The 17,241-nt window shown below is 44.9% G+C and overlaps 1 protein-coding gene across 1 annotated transcript in view; it reads left to right on the forward strand.

Moving 5' to 3' along the window:
* PDLIM4 (PDZ and LIM domain 4) overlaps window positions 1-16,671 on the forward strand; it is an 87,394-nt gene extending 70,723 nt beyond the window's left edge. Inside the window, exons 4-7 of the mRNA XM_019505977.1 lie at window positions 4,247-4,425; window positions 8,645-8,802; window positions 15,170-15,290; window positions 15,904-16,671. Coding sequence (XP_019361522.1) covers window positions 4,247-4,425; window positions 8,645-8,802; window positions 15,170-15,290; window positions 15,904-16,108 — 663 coding nt within the window. The 3' untranslated portion in view covers window positions 16,109-16,671. The remainder of the gene's footprint in view (window positions 1-4,246; window positions 4,426-8,644; window positions 8,803-15,169; window positions 15,291-15,903) is intronic.
* The last annotated feature ends 570 nt before the right edge of the window (window positions 16,672-17,241 follow it).

Consider the following 17,241-nt stretch of genomic DNA (forward strand, 5'->3'; position numbering starts at 1 on the left):
GGATTAGGCACTTTGTTGAAATGTTTGTCTGGCTTTAAGGACCAATATAAAAAATATACTCAATCTGATTGCTTTAAAGAACACTTTAAAAGCCAGGAGTATTTGATTTCTCTCACTGCTACAAGGAACTGTTCCCTGCAGCTGGCATCCTGCCTGGAAACAAACTGGTTCATTTTAATTTGAGAAGAGTATCTCTTCTGGGGTACAGAGTAGGACTTTTTAGAAGCAACGTAGGATCAAAAAGGATCTGCTTCTCCTCGCGCAGAGTGACCATCTTGAGCTGCAATCCAGCCACAAAACCACCGTGAGGGAAGGCATCTCTTGTAAAAGAGTCATTTGTTCTTTCAATCCGACTAATACTATTTCACACAGAAACTGGTCCGAGGCCGTACAGTCTGGCAGCACAGCACTGGGGAGGACCCCACAGGACTCTGAGAAGTTGGTGTTTAAAATCACAGGACTGCAAGACAGGAGACTTGGCTCAGCATTGGTGTCCAACGCTGATTTTTTTTATGCAGTTTGGAAAGTGTCAAAGCAGTAATTTTTAGAGTTTTATAGAAACATTTGTTATTGATTTTACAGATCATTGTTATTTAACAAAAACAAATGCTTGAAGGTTTACAAACTGCCTGGGATTAAAGGAATCCATTGAGATCATAGCTTTCTACACTCCTTTTTTTTAAAGAACATTTAGTCCCAAAAAAACCCAAACCCTTAATTCTGTTACCTCTGTGCTAAACAGCCCACCATCCCTTGTAGGGAAGAACACACAAGATGAGGGATGAGTGCTGGAAAGTCCAGGGGGGTGGCCTAGCAAAGTTTCCTGTGCGTTTCCAACCAAGGAAAAGCTCTAACCCTGCACAGGGGGATTGGCCCCGGCCCCACAAGGTACCTCAGCTCTTTCTCAGGCCTCTCAGTGTTTCCCTGGGTGCAGGCAGTGTCCTCTGCCTCTAGGTTCACACCCGGGGAGGGGAGGGCGAGAGCCTCTGGCATGATGCGCTCAGGTAGTCCATTAACAGACCTGCTCTGTCTCTTTGTAGAAAGGAGAATTTAGCCCAAAGACTCAAAATCCAGTTGCTCCCCACAAACACATACTGCCTCATCCTGACTCCCTTAGGAACTGCACATGCATCTGCACGGGCACCCTTCTGAGCTGCTCATCCTTGTAAAACAGCACTGCCAGACCTCAGTGCTAAACCCGACCAGCCGACGGACGTGGCTCTGTGGTTTCCCCCTTCCTCGGCTAACTAAGATCAGGTGCTAGCTTCTCCCTTAGCCTTACTAGCATGGTACATTGACAAGGGGCTCCAAGCATGGACGTGCCCATCCCTGGAGCAAAACAACCTGTAACAGTAAAAGCACAGTTTTGTGGGTAAAATGGCCTAAACCAGAGGCTGTCACTGGCACGGTTCTGTTGGTCCAAGATCCCAAACTGCCGTACCCCTCTCAGAGCTGTGCTGGCTGGACCCTGGACTCAGAAAGGATAGCATTCAGTGCCATGCAATGTCAGGCCTATCTTCCAGAGACATGTACAGTAAAAGTGTCAGCAGATATAATCCTAGTTGATTACTAAATGTTATGTATCTTCTAGCCAATTTGTGCAGTTGCTTTTCCTCAAACATTTATGATTATCCATTTCCCTTTTTGGCATGGAAGAAAGTGTTTGCTTAACTTCCTTGAAAATAGTACCATAAATCTAGGAATTGGGAGCAATGGCTTGGTAATCATTTTCTTAGAGAATATAATTCGGGGACAGTTTTAAAAATGATTTTATTCCCTAATGGGAATAGAACAGATTATTTTGGAGTAATTATGATGTTGGAAACAATCCTGCCTGACATCTCAGTTTCTCTGAAATAATATTACAGGGAAATCCCCAATTTTGTGCTGATTTTAAACTTGTGTTGCCTTCTCGCAGTCTTACCAAGTCCAGTGTATCTCACATGTTTAATGGTTTTAGGATCAGTCACTGAAAGCCCTTGTTAGCCCTACCTACTAGGACGGGGTGGGCAAAATGCGGCCCATGGGCCAGATGTGGCCTGCCAGGCCATTCTGTCCAGCCTGCGGGGCCCTCCCAGAATTTAGAAAATTAATATTTATCTGCCTCTGGCTGCCTGTCATGCAGCCCTCTGGCTTGCCAAAACTCAGTAAGCGGCCCTCTGCCCGAAATAATTGCCCACCCCTGTACTAGGACAATAGTGCCATTGACATCAATGGGAGTTTTTTGTTCAAGAGATCCCCAGGATTGGATTCCTGGAAACTTTTTCTCTAGTTGGATCTGTTTTTTGTTTTTCTTACCAGTTTGTTTGAGGGGCTTTTTACACTATGTGCCCGTATTGTACGTACCAATGATGCACATTTGTTTCCTAACAGTCAAGTAAACCTACTACAGCCCCAACCATGTATTCTATTGTTTGTTGACAATATGCTTTTCTTTCTTTCTTTCTTTCTTGATTTTTTTTTTTTTTTTTTTTTTTCCCATGAGCCCTGGTATACAAGAATATTGAAAACTGAGTGTATAAATGAGCATAATACCACATCTCTCACGTAGGAGTCCATTCTTCCCTTAATGCACACATTAATTGGGCTTGCATGGATATATATACAGCACATCTACATGTGCCCCTTAATGCTTATTAGCCTATTTTAATATGCATTAAAGCATCACATAAAAAAACATGCTTTATACTTAATGGGCATTAAACTAGGATAATGCACATTAAGTGTCACTTAAAAAGCATTCACTTTAGTTAATGCACGTTAAGCCGAGCTAATATGCATTTTCCTAGTACCTCACAATGGAGGGCTCATATACACAAGCTGCGAGGCTGCAGTGACACACTGTAATTTCAGTGCGTTGGAGCAGACTCGATTAATTGAGTCTGCTGGAGCGTGGTAATTGCAATGCTCCAGCAGCTCCAGTGTCTCATGCATCAGTGTCCCCGATAAGGGGTAGGGCAGTGGGTGCAGGGGGGGGGCAAGCAGCTGCTGTGGGTCTGACTCCAGCCCCGACCTGGGCTCAGGGCGTGAGTGGGAGCCGCAACAGCTGCCTGCCTCCTTTCACCCCCGAATCCGAGAAGAGAGGCTCTTCCTCCCTCCCTGCACACTGGGGGGCTCATTTTACATCCGAGGCACTAGAGTAGGCACTGCCTTACATGGGTTGAGGCCCTCACAGCTGCACCCCTTCACAAGCCACGCTCTGCCCGCCTCACCCCACACTGGTGCTCAAGTCCCTCGTGTGGCCAGGTGGCATGGGGCAGGACAAGGGCTCTGAAGGAGAAGGGGTAAGGCAGCGGCTGCCCCGCACCCCGCTTCCCCGGGTCACGCACACACCGCCGTCTCAAGGAGCTCAGGAGAGACTCTGTCCCTCCCCACCCAGCAGGGGCTGGCAGAAGCTGACCTCTCTCCCCTGTGACCACTCAGCAGGGTCCTTTCCCCAGCCCCTCCATCCAGCTGGTCCTGCCCTTCCCAGGGTCCGGTTCATTCAGTCCCGTGGCCCTGCCCTGGGCAGAGGCAGGAGAGCGAGGAGCCTGGCCTGAAATCACCCAGCCCTGGGCAGCCAGGCAGGCTCAGCCAGCTGCCCCCAGGCTGGGGCTGAAGGGCAGGGGCTCTGCACAGCCAGTCCCAGGCATTGCTAGGTTAGCCCCACCTGCTGCAACTGGCCCGGGCACTTCTACATGTGCTCCGGGAGTGTGTGTGTGTGTGGGGGGGGGCGGGCAGCACTTTAATTAGAGCGGCTCTGACAGCAGCTCTAATTAAAGTGCCACTATGTCTCCTGTATCAGCATCCCCATGCTTAGAAATGGCGTTAAATACACTAAATATCAGTTATCTTATTGGTATTGGCCAAGAAAATCTTTATTGGTGCAGCACTATATTTATTTGCTGTGGCCTAAATGAACAGCCCTTGTGTATCTCCAGTAGAAAGTGGTGTAGCTGAGACTCAAATCAGGGCTCCAGCTTTCCGGTATACAAAATAATGAATATTGACACTGTGGAGAAAGTAAAGAATCTTTAGCGGTGGTAAATCCGGAGAAGCGCTCGAGCATATTTAATTACAGACCAATGAAGGCTGCACAACCTGAGCAAATTATAGCTCTAGTTTGAACTTCCTTTTTCCTGATCAATTTCTTTGTCTTCCTCTACTTGTGTACAGACAACGGATCAAATGTTAGCCCAGTCTACGAGTCAGAGCACAGTTATTTGGTACCAGGAACTATACATCTTTTTTCTTTTTTCTCCCATAGGATAATGGACCTGTTCAGAGCAAAAGGCCAGTGCCTCACACTGCTGGAGGGAGCCCGACTGACAGCAAACAGATGTTGAACGTACAGTACAATAATCCAACGCGACTCTATGCCAATAACAATGCTGAGTCCAGTTTGCCAGCACAGCTGAGTGGGCTCCATATTGCTGCTTCCCAAAGGTGTGAGAAAAGCTTAATTCGTGCACTTCTATTGTTAATGGTTCAGTACGGAATTTGACCTTTTTAATTGCAACTTATACAAAGTGTGATGCAAAGCAGGTATGTGTGTAGAAGTACCAGGCCATGCTTTGTGGCCTGTCTGTAGGGTATAGGGGTTGTACAAATGCTTTGTGATTTAGAGCTTGCTGGTCCAGTCCCAGCGTGCCAGCAAAGATGTGAACTTAGCATTGGGGTGAAATGTGAAACCTTTGTTTTTGGAATTGAAGACTTTATTCCTATTCAGAAGGCTGGAGGGGGTGTGGAGGGAGGTGGACGCCTGCTGTACTGGGCAAAGTTCACTGACTGTCCCTCTGGTACTTGGATCCAACACATGAGCTCATTATAAATCGTGGGAGTGTTAGTGATGGCTTAGTTGAATCAGAACATGTGAACTACAGTACAAGCAGTCCAGTAAGTGATAAGTGGAGGGATTTTGTATGTGTGTGCTTTTTCCATAGCCAGCATGACTGGTCAATAATCACTTGGTGTGAGCATTCAGACTTGCTGTTTCCTTAAAAGGCAGTGTTTTTTCCTGAATAGACCACTTCTGCCTGACAGTGGCTCTGTTATACCTCCAGTTAACATCTAAACTAACTGACTAATCAATGGTATCAGTTAAAGACATTCTCTGTTTTCTTCACCTTTATATTTTGTGCATGTGGCAGCCCACTATGTATAATCACTCCTTCTGTTTCCTCTGTACAGCCATTTACTCAGGTTTTCTCTTGATGAAAAGACCCTTACATTTTATAAATTTTAACAAGAGAACAGGAAAACTTTAAATGTTTTCAAAGGAATCTTGCTAAAAAATCAGAACATGCTAGTTTAAGTGTTCTGTCAGCAATTAGCACTTCCTAAAAATGGTCTGTTTAAAAAATTCAAGTTGACATTTTCCTTTTAAGTGTGGGTTTCAGAAAGGCCTGAGAGACTTTTTCTTAATTTCTTTTAACCACTTCTGCTGGCTGCCACAGGGTATTCCTAGGAGGGGAGCCTATGTTCATTAGAAAGGAAGAGTCAGATTCAGCAAAATGCATTTCCCCACCCCGAAGAGCAAACAAGTGTACCTGCTGCGAATGTCTCTGAGCCAAATTCAGAATGAATGGCACTGGCCAAATGGTGCAAGTTACATCAAATTGCCCTACAGTGGGCATCCAAACAATGTCTAACTTAGATGTGGAGGTGGCAAAGAGGTGCGTCGTGTTGTGTCGTGTGTGTAGCAACTGGAAGAAACAGGATAAAGCAGACCTACCCGTGCACACTGCTGTTACTACTCTCCCGGCTTGCGCTGAGGATACTGAGTTCATATCTGAATTAATCAACCAAGCTAGTTGGTGCCTGACCCCTGCCACCTCTCCCTCCATGCCTCCCACCCCCTTCTCTCCTTTGCTGCAGTTCTGCTCCTGCTCCAGGGCACTCGGCCACAGCCGCCTGGCCCTGCCTTGCCCCAGTCCAGCTTTGCCAGGGAGAAGTACTGGGAGCTCCTGGCTGGGCCAGGTTGGGGCTGGAGGGACCAGAGCCAGAGCAGAAGGTAAAGGGGAAAAGGAACAGCTGAGGGAGGCAAGCTATGCAGTCTTTCCTATGCTCCCCCTAGATCTGCATAGGTGGGTCTCCCCTGTTGCTGCCTGCCTATGATCTCCCCCACACTCCACCAGTTGCAAATGCCCTTCTCTGCCAGACAAACCATCCTGGCCTGGGGCAAAAGCAATTCAGGGCTGAAGCTAAGGCTGAGCTCGGGGCCGAAGCTGGAACTGAGCCTGCCTTGGGCCAATATTTGAATCCAAGACCAGGCTCTCCTGCTCGCCCCTTTGTTGATTGGTGGGGTTGGGGGGAACCTTGTCTTGGATTCAAATAAATGCAGTAGTAGGCTGGCAAGCCCTGGTTTAGATTCCAGTGGGGGATAAAGCTGATAGACCTAAGCTTATCGTACATGTCAGAGGTTCCTAGTTTGAGACCTGAGACCCCAGTATTCACCAGTACATTTCCTGGTCCTGATTGTATTTTGAAGAAGAAGCCAGGATTGTTCTTCTGCAGACTTTCAAGTGAAGCCCCGGAGATTGTTTTCATAAAAATTAAACTAAATAAACTGGCAAAGTCTAGGTTGGGTTAAAGCAGCTGTTGGGAAAGCAGAGAGATATTCACGCTTTTAGAAATGAAAACACACACAGCTCAGACGAGTATCTTAAACTTTGATGGGGACCAACATTTGGAGTGGTGTATTTTCACACGCCTCCAGGTGTTACTAATATATACTGCACAAGAGCCATTAAAATAATCTAAATGAGAAATAATGCTCACACCAGTTCAAAACAACATGAAGATTTGTTTTTCCACATCATGAAGTGCTGCATGCCTGTCCAAATTCACACTCCAGTAAAAGTATCAGCCATGTTCTGCTCTGTTACCCCTATGCAGCTCCACTGAAGTTAATAAGGTTGGAAGTCCTGGGAATTGCACTGAAATCACTGGGAACAAAATGGGTCTTTTTTGTGTATATTGGCTAAAAAATAGGGAGATTTAACTTCAGCAGTGAGCAAACATGTTTTTGCCTAATTTTGAACCCAGTTGTAGGTTCAGTATTGGGTCAATGAGCGCAGTCTTTTCCAAGTCTGCAGCCTGCCTGGATCTGATAAAACACAGATTTACTTCCTTGTTGAAAACATATCAAGTGAGGGATGAGCGAGTTTTAGCAAGGTCATTAAATAGCACTGAACTTGTGTGCAAGACACCAGAACAACTGGCATAGATAACATACCTCCCAGCGTCGGCAGCTTCAGCAGCTTCCGACCGCACCCATCAGTGCTCAGCAGCAGCCCTTCCTCTGTGTCTCCAGAATTCATTGACGTCGCGGCCTTTGGAGGACTCGGGAATTGCCGAGCAGTCCAGTCCCACAGGGCGAACTGTGAAAACAAGATACACTCTTGTCTGATCTTGGAAGTTTAGCCTGGAGTTCCTAAATTATATCCCACCACATGCACATTGTGACCAGCCAGACTTTGAGACGCAGATCACTTCTACAGCATGCAGTCTTGGGCAGTTGTCAAACTGAATTTTGTTTGATTTTTGTGTCTATGTAAATACAATGCCAGTGGAGACAGTGAGTCCGATTGCAGTTAAAATATGTTAAGCAGCCTGACAGAATTAAGTGCTCTTGCTGTTTTTAGTATCTTTATATGCTTGGATCCTTGCAGACAAACTGCTTTCACCAAGGAACTGTATTAGGCCTTGGTTTAGTAGAACATTTAAATGCATACCTTAAGTCCATCCCCATTCAGCAAGCACTTAAGCTAAAGTCTCTTTGAAGTCACTGGGACCTACATTTCAAAAGATTTGCTTTGCTGTGTAGGGATGGAGTGATGGATTGGGGCCTGGATTTACTATTTATTGTTTTATTGCAATATCATTTAAATTGTCCCCAGTATTGTGCTGGTTGCCTTGCAAGCAGATGTGAAAGCAGTCTCACATGCCCCAGAGGGCTTCCAGTCGAAGGAGATCAAAGGAGATGGGGGACAGAGCCATAACATAGGGCATTTTCTTAACTTGCCTATTTCTCACTTGCTGTGGTCCAGCAGTATGACCCATGAACGTGCCTTTTAAAGTTGGAATCACCTAGAAGGAAGCTGCATTAGAAAAGGTGCATTTATTTAAGATAACGTCATATCCCATTGGGGCTCTGGCTGGCAACAACAAATAGTATCCCTGATGCCAGATATTCTAGCAAGGATTTGGTGGCTTCCAATGCCCCAAATCATTAATTTAATGCATTATTTTATGCATTTTTTCAATATGTTCCATGTGTAGCAATTTACAATGCTTTTTAGCAGCTGCCCTCTCTCCAGGAGATTTTGGAGCTGGTTGAGTCTTCATTATGTTGCTCAGTAGAAGAACAAGCAACATACACATTTATCTTTCATGCCTTGCACAACTGTTTCCCTAAAGCAGGCTTCCCCAGGGCAGGGGAAGGGTGATTAATTGAATCACTATGAAAATAAACATGGATTTAATTTACAGCTGTAGAGTTTCCATCAGATGCAGGCTTATTTGTCTCAAAATGTTTGGGGCAGGTTGCAGAACCTTAAGCTCCAGGAAGTTTGCCCATCTCTAATCAGCTGATGTTTTTGTTCCTGCACCTGTTCAAGGGTTGATTAGCTCTTGACATTGACATTCCTTTGTTTTCAAACAGTGCTGACCCTTTGAGGTCCCTTCCACGGAGCAGAAATGGGATCGACATGGAGTCAGATGTGTACAAGATGCTTCAGGATTATGAAAAGCCAGTCTCAGAGCCTAAGCAGTCTGGATCTTTCCGATATTTGCAAGGCATGTTAGAAGCTGGGGAGAATGGTAAGGAAGATGGTGCTTCCGACTGTTTATACCTGGAATGTTTTCCAGTGAGTCTCCCACACCTCTGAAAACTCAATGGTTCTCAGATTCCTTGTGTTGTTTAAAATATCCCATGTCCTAACCACAAGAAAACTATCCTAAGGCCCCTTCAAAACACACATTTCAGCACCTCTCTTTCCTCTCTAGAGTCAGTTGGCTAAATGTTTTTCACAGCCCTGCTACTCAAATCTCTTTGACATCATTCAGGCAAATAGAAGTCATTTGTTTTTATGGCCCACAGATACTTAAAGTCCTTCTGAATGAAGAAGCTGCTCAACTGGTATGTCAGTGCCTGTGTTCAGAGTTGACTGGCACTTTAGCATGGGGAAAGGTGGCTATCCCCACATTGTTAGTTGTGCTTCCCATCAGAACAGGCTAGGCAGGAGTCTATGCTGCCTTTGCTAGATTTCTTTGATGAGCTCATACAGGCCTTGAAAGTCTGTGAAGTGTCGTCACCTTCCCATTACCGCTGTATCCACTGCAGTGATGAGTGGCACGTGATGTCAGGCCATGCCACCTTCTGTAATGGGCACAACTTTGTAGTCTATTGCTGTAACCTAAGAGCACCTTGCAGTGTTTTATGCATTTATCTTTAAAGCGCTCTTGCATATTACTGGTGGAAACTGAGGCCGAGAGGGTCTGAGTGACTTGCCTGGGTCCCATATGGAATTGAACCTAGATCACTCAAGTCTTTGCATATTGTCCTAGCCAGTGAACTGTCATTTCTAGCTATCCTTGAAGGCTTGCCGCCACCAGAAGACATCCACACTAGCTGTGCCAGAGGTGCAAGTGAGGAAGGCTCTTTCCATGTTTTCATTCACACTGCACATGTGGGCAGGGACCTCTGCAACCCAGACTTCAAACTGTTCTGGGTTATATGTAGCTGCATCAACACTTACGTAAGTGCCTGGAAAGGAATGTATTGAGCTGTATGACGAAGCCACAGCCCTGATTTCATCAGCCAGCCTAGTCTGATGTGTCTGGCCCACTTAAGAGATCAGCATTTGCTGCACAGCATTAGACTCCTGCAGACAGAGTGTGTGTCTGTAAGGGAGTGTCTCTGGGATACTTCAAAGGCTGAATTTCCACCCCTCCCACTTCCGTCTGTTCTCAGACAGAGCGAGTGACCTCAGCTTCACTTGCTTTGCAGAGAGCTGTTTCCCAAATGCTTCTGGCTCTACTGTGTCCTGAACCACAAACCACCTCAGCAACTGACCCTGCCAGCAGCTTTCTTTTGCTCTTTATGCTGGAAACTGAAAAGAAACCAAAGCAAAAAAGGGTGCAAGGACATTGCTTGGGTCCTGACATATTAGGGATTAGCCTCAGCTTAATTCTCCCTACCCTTATGCGGAGGGCAGCTTGCCTTTAGGCTTCACATTTGGAGATTTGGAGTCCTGGCCTGAGACTTGTTATCCCTTGTGATGCCACTTTGTAGCTCTCTCCCTCTTGAGTCATATCCCAAACTTGTCAGGCTTTTTAAAAGAACCTGGGAAACTGACTCCTCTTGTTCCTGCTGTTTTGAAGCTCATCTCCTTTGTGCCGAGAGTTGCAGCATAGACCCTTCCAGCAATGAACTTTCAGAGCTCTGGTTACAGGCCTGGGTGCTTGAATGCACATCTCAAGTCAGCATTCAAGTCAGCAGCTTTGGGCTGATTTGGACATCCTGTGGAAGCGACCCAGAGTTGCAACCTTATCAGCTCTGTAGCTCTTTCCCCATAGGCATCCAGTTAAATGTTAATATTTTTAGACCTGCTGTCTCAGTACATAATAGAATATTATTTGCCTGTTCAAATAAGTGGCATTTATGTAAGGGAATGGATAGTCTTGAGAAATATAGGAACGGAAGTCAGAAGATCCTAGTTTGATTCCCAGGTCTGCAACTAACTTCTCTGAGAACAAATGATTTAATATAACCCAGGTTTGCCAGCCCTCAACACTCACAAATCCTGAGGCAGACCCCAAGAACCTTGACATTTTAAACAATAAATGTTGTACTCTTTTTATTTGCATGTAGAAATTTGGGCTTTGGGGGCTCCATTTTTTCAAGGTTTTCTCTACAGTCAGGGCTATAAGTGTATTTAATAAACAGAGATCCTCTCCTAATCACATGAATTCAGGAGCCAGAGCCCCGTGGAAAGCACCCAATACTGTGATCAGATTGTGAGAGTTGGCAATGTAGTAAGCTACATTTTCCTTGCTTTCCCTACGTGTTAGATGATCCATTCTGACCATAAAAGGCTGTTGTGGGACTTCATTCACAAGTCTGACACTGACATCAGTTCAAGCAAGAATCAGTGGATCAAGCCTGCACATTTGTAGAGACCTTTGACTTCTTAAGGGTCACAGTGCTTTGGAGATGGCAGTGGCTTTTGAGGGTCCATAAGAGAGTTTGCCAACCTCCAGCCTTGTGGCCACAGTTGGCTTGAGTTGAACAAGTCCGGCTCCCCTTTGCTCCAAAGCACCCAATTCCAGCCAACTACATTCATACCTCTGTGGTATGGCTCAAGGATGGAAGCCATATCTGGGGTTCTCTCTAATTTGCTGTCTCACTTTACTTAAAAAGTTGCTACCAATCTCCTGCCAGAGGCAAGTGACTGTGACAGGACAAATGGAAGCCCCAAGGGCATCCACTGAACACTGTACGTGGCACAGCTACAGGGGGACTGGGTGTCTTCAAGCAAGTGATAAGTCTGTAGTCATGGGTTTGTGACAGAAGGCCTGTGCATAAGCTTTCACTGTAGCAGCTATTGACATTTTCAAGGACTGACTGGCAGGAGAAGGGCCTTAAGGAAAGCACGAGCAGTAGTAGCCCGGGCATGGACGTTCCCTGGCATTCAAGGGTGGCACAGTGAACTGGCACTAATACCAGGCTCTGACCGTACCTTCAGATCTTCCCACAAAGTACTAATCATTCAGAGCCAAAAGCCAAAGCTTCCTTACTAGGAGAGAGAGAGCAGAAAGTGACTGAATCAGTGCTTGGTAAGGACTGTATTTTCCTCCCCTCCTTTCTTGATGGAAAGTATTGAGCACACAGGGACCTTGCTTGTTCCAAGGCTTTAACAGGGTGTTTTAAAAGCGCAATACCATTTGAGGAATTGTCCCCTCTTCTCCTTCATTAGGGGTTTTGTAATGCGAGCCTCGTGGTATTGTGGCAACACCCTGAATTGGGGTCTGGAGCTATAAAATCGATGACCAATACCAACCAGAAGATCAGCGAGCAAGTTTCTGGCCTTTAGCCAACAACATCCCTTCTCTCTCAGTCAGGTTAAACCTGCTGCTCAGCTTCTAATGATTTTTACATTATCGTGACACAGTCTGCAACTATGGAATCAGTTTTGGGCCCTATACGATTGTAAAGTTACTGAGGTTTATTTAATAAAAGATTTAAAATTAAATACTCCCGTCTGAAAGGAGACTTAGGGAACATAGAACTTGGATCATTATGGATTTTTGCAATCTGAACTTTTATTTCCTTTAGCCTCTTTCTGTATTTCACTTGCCTTAGACAGTTGAAATTAGACTCTTCAGTTTCTCTCAAGTTTGTTTTCTAACGAATTACACCTCTGTGCTCTGATGCAGAAGTATTGGGAATTGTCATTACTCTGGGGAAATGTTTCAGTTTAAGAGATTTGGTTTCATTTGGAATCTTTGAAATATCTGAAAAAGCTTCTAACCTTCCTAGGAGGTTAAGTCCTTCCTATTCCTTGTTCTTTGTACCAAAATATAGACAGTTTAGGGGGTCCGAGTTTAGGGTGCATTTTCTCTTTAAAGTCATGAGCTCCATGACTTTAGTGGACTTGGGGTTTCATATGAAGATCTGGAATATATGTGAAATGTTCCAGGTAGAAGCAGGATTTTTTCTTAATCATGAACAATACCACACTGTGCCTCTAATAAGAAATCCTTCCTGCTGAGGCTCTTACAGGATTTGTAAAGAAACTTATCAGTTGCCTCGGTGGGTGCCCGTCAACCATGAAAGATGAGTGCTCTGACCACAAAGCCTAGACAAGAATGTTCAAGATCGGTTAGTTCAACTATGTAGCTGCCTAGCTGAGGAACATAAATTAGTATGGGGCTTTGTGCCTGCAAAAGCAGAGAGAAAGGACCCATCATTCCAGTTCTCACTGTGAAGGTCCTGCCTTACTATAAAATCTCTCCCGCTCCTCAGCTCTGCTGTAAACACTTCATTCCACAAGTTTCTTCCCTTAGGAACAACAGCAGCTTCCCATGTAGTGCAGTAAACGTTTAAAAACTGGCAAACGAAGTTATGGCTTATCTCAGAGCTGTGAGAAATTAACAGCGTGCACAATTGTTTGGTTCATATTCACCAAGGTGGCAAACAAGTTTTGCTTGAGTCCAACCAAGCATGCAAGGGGCCTGCAGAGCATAAATCTCAGGGTGTTCCTCGGTCAGCCAGTCTTGCCCATACTGAAGGGCTCTTTTATTCCAACTTTTCTCAAAACTTTAACATTTTATTTTATTTTATTTTATTTTATTTTGGAGCAGGGGCTTTGGTGGGAGCATAGTCTTCATAGTTTCATATAGTTTCATAGTTGGTAGGGTTGGAAGGGACCTGAGCAGATCATCTAATCTGACCCCCTGCTGTGGCAGGAAAAAGTACTGGGGTCAAACGATCTTTGACCCCCCCCCTTCCTGATCTTAATTGTCTGACTATCAAACCATGATCCTAGCATACTTTGGATGAGCAGCATGGACTGTAGGTCAATGCTATCACTGCAAGGTGAGAAGAACACTTTAAACGCCTGCAGACCCTAACTTTGTGGGGTAAGGCCATTTTTAGGCCCTTTTGTTCACCCGCTAATGCTGTCATATAGTAGCTGCCCTACATTAAAGGCAAAGAGCTTTGAAAAAAGATGAAACTGCAGGTGTGCTGGCAACAGTTATAGGAGTGGGAAGGAACATGCCCAGGCTTATGCCAAAAGCTGGAAAAGTTCCCCTTCCCATTACACCTACATTGTTGAAGAGACGTGTGGCGTGTTTCTCATCCCCAGATCATTGCAGGAAGCAAATTCTAAACAAGAAGGGAAGGAAGCGCTACTGAGTTGTGCAGTTCAGAAATACATTGTATAAATCCATCCAAAGTATGGTAAACCACTTGGCATAATTAAACACTGAGCAACTAAAATGCTGAGAATGAACTTGCTTAGATACTAAGATGAGGCATTTTAGAGTTAGATCAAGCTTAAAGGTTCAAAAATAGATGTGTGGGGGCTTAGGTATCTATTCTTTACTCAGTGAAGTACTCTCCACGTCCTAAAGTCTCACTGAAGTCATGTAAGTCATGAAGGAATGTAAGCACTGCCTAAACTTAACCACATGCTTAAGTGGTTGGCTGAATAGGGCTGGGTTGCTGACTGAAGGCTTGGTGGCATGCACGCTCGAAATGGCAGCTGTGATCTTAGGGATTACAAAGGATCTTGCAGTTTTTTGATTGCCAGTTGTCCTCAAGGTAGACATACGTGTGTGATTACAGTGTGAGCGCCTGGTTACTCTCCACGCTTTGCAAGTGTACTAGTCACAGGCATAAAGCTTTCATTGCTTCCTTTCTCTTGGCTGGTATCCAGCGTAAAACAAAACCAAATATGAAAGCGGGGGGGTGGGAAGGGTCAGTTTTGAATGTGCTGTTTTACTTTAGGGTCTCAAAAATCTTCTCAGCTCCTGACAGACATAATAAAACAAATACAATTCCTAAGAAGAGAAATTCATATAACTGTGTTTGTTTAAACATTTTGGTTTTGTGTGGTTTTGGTTTATACTGAAAAAGTTGTTCATCTTTTTTTCTCTTGGAGTGGTCATAGATCAAAATACATCTTGGATATATCTTCCTCTCCCTTGCTTTTACTCCTTTTTTTTTCACCAGCAGACCTTTTCTCTCACTGTACTTGTCTCTTAGCTCCCGGCCGAATCGCACAGCCAAATTCAGTTCTGGTCTGTTTGGATGAGAGGGCTCAGCCCATCCTTGATGGTGCATGTTTAGATCAGGATGTAATTAATGGTTGGGCTACATTTGTTTCATTGCTATCCCTCTGAGCAGTTCAGTGCCAGCCCCAAAGGCTCCATCCTGGCTTCCTCATGATGATCAAAGGATTTGTGTGAGGCCAGTCACTTTTCTGTGAAGGTCAACACTCAGCTTGTTATAGTCTAATTGGCTCCTCCACTTTCTTTATGGTTCTCTTATTAGCAAATGGCAAGAAATAATTGTTGCTGCCCTTTCGAGATAGCATGTTTTCCCAGGAAGAAACATAATCGCCTGACTTTTTTAGAAGGGGACAGCTTTCAACCTGTATCTTTTCAAAACTTTTGGTAGGTGAAAAACACAATAGGATGGCTGGCCCTCGAAACATCAAATCGCCAGTATCAAAACTTGGCGGTGCCATGTCTGGATTGCAAATGCTTCCCGAGTGCACCCGATGTGGAAACGGGATTGTGTAAGTACATGCTGGGTGACAGTGTTCAAGTTCTGTAATACCGTGGAGTAGAGCAAAGCTGTTAGCTGTCCACAGGCATTTAACTGCTCCATTCACCTAATAGAAGTGCATATGCTAAAATTCATGGCAGAGGCTGACTGGTCTTTTTTGCCAACCAGTGCCTGGGCGTAAGATCCAAAACAGGAATAAGGCATTACACAAGGCATGAATTTTTGCGGGACACGGTGCCAGATAGCCACCCTGGCATGGGAAGGGTGTTGCAGAAGCGGTGTGCAGGAAGAAGGAAACCATGGGGAGAGCTAGGCAAGAGGTGAGGAAGCCACAAGGCATTTGGGAAGTGGGAAGTCTAAGGGCTGAAGCATGTAAGCCATTATATGACTAGAGGGTTGACTAGAGGGAAAGACCTTAGATGGCTAGCAAAGGGAGCAAAGACAGTATCGTGGAGACCAGGGAGGTGGACAAAATTGTAGATGTCTCTCAAAGCCACAGTGTGAAAGATTGTAGACGTCTCACAAAGCCCTTTATTTCCACGTTTCCTTTTTCCGCGGGACACGCTTGCTGCTGCTGTGACACAGAGCTTAGTTTTTAGTCTTCTTTCTCCTGCTTTCCACAGAGGAACGATCGTCAAAGCCCGGGACAAGCTCTACCACCCAGAATGCTTCATGTGCGATGACTGTGGCCTAAACCTGAAGCATAGGGGGTATTTCTTCATTGAGGAGCAGCTGTACTGCGAAACACATGCAAAGGAAAGGGTTAAGCCCCCAGAAGGCTATGACGTGGTAGCTGTTTATCCAAATGCTAAAGTTGAACTTGTCTAAACCCATACTCTATTCCTGGAGAGGTCAAAAGGTGGCTCGCCCACCCACACGCACGGCGCTAGTTTTAAAATATGGCTGTAATCAACTCCGATGACTGGAGTCTCAGTAAAATGCCTTTTTATAGATAAAACGGTTTACACTAGGGATCTCCAAGGGATGGTGTTGAAAGCGTATGAGCAGGTTTTTTCCTTCCTTTTGACACTCTGCTTTGGGGTTTTTAGTTCCTGCCATAGCCTTGTCCAAGATCTGTGTAAATATTGATTAATTTTCTACTTTGTTTCATATAAAACCAGTATTCTTTTTTTTTTTCCCCCTCTTCATTTTAAAATGTAAGGAAAACATTTTAAAAAGCGCAAAAGGAAATAAGGCACTTTAAGAAAAAAAACAGACTTTTATTGCATTGCTTTCATTTCATACCTTTCAGTAATACATGCCGCTGCAGCTTTCAGAGTGATAAAAGATTGAAGCCATGTGGAAACTAAGTACAGTAACTGCAATGTAGCATTGATGATGGAGTGAAAGAGTCTCTAAGCTAAATCTGATCTCACATAGAGGTGACTGTGCCAAGGAAAAAAAAGATATTTAAAATAGTAACAACAGGGAAATTCACATTTAAATCGCATAGCCTTACTCTAGGTCTGCAAGCCTTCTCTGAGTTTATCAAAGAGAATTAACCTTCACACTTGGCACCTACAGTCCATAGTGTGGTTTTTTCCTTCTATTTTTGGTTTCATTATAGCTCTGTTCCTAGTACCCTCTGTTATCCAGCACTCTCTGACTCCACATCCCCTAGGGCTGCCCAACTTCTAGGTGTCTGGAGCCACAGTAGAGCAAGCCACAGGCCCCCCTGAGCCATGTGCAGCCCATGAGCCAGTGTTGGACATCCCTGCCTTAGGGCACTGTGCATACCTATACATGTGACAGAGCTGTGCTCTGACTCATCATAATTAGCACACATCAGAGCAAACTTGATTAATCAAGCCTGTTGCAAGTCTTCTGGAGTTTGCTAATTAGTGTGCTCCAACAGCCTCCATGCCATGTGTATCCAGCATCTCATGTATTCAGCATTGAATGAGCTTTAGTTAAAGTGCCCCTGCCACCATTTTGAAGAGTGGGGCACTGAATACATGTGA

Source organism: Gavialis gangeticus, unplaced genomic scaffold, assembly GCF_001723915.1.
Source record: "Gavialis gangeticus isolate Ggan-Ray unplaced genomic scaffold, GavGan_comp1, whole genome shotgun sequence".
In the NCBI taxonomy this organism is placed as follows: domain Eukaryota; kingdom Metazoa; phylum Chordata; order Crocodylia; family Gavialidae; genus Gavialis; species Gavialis gangeticus.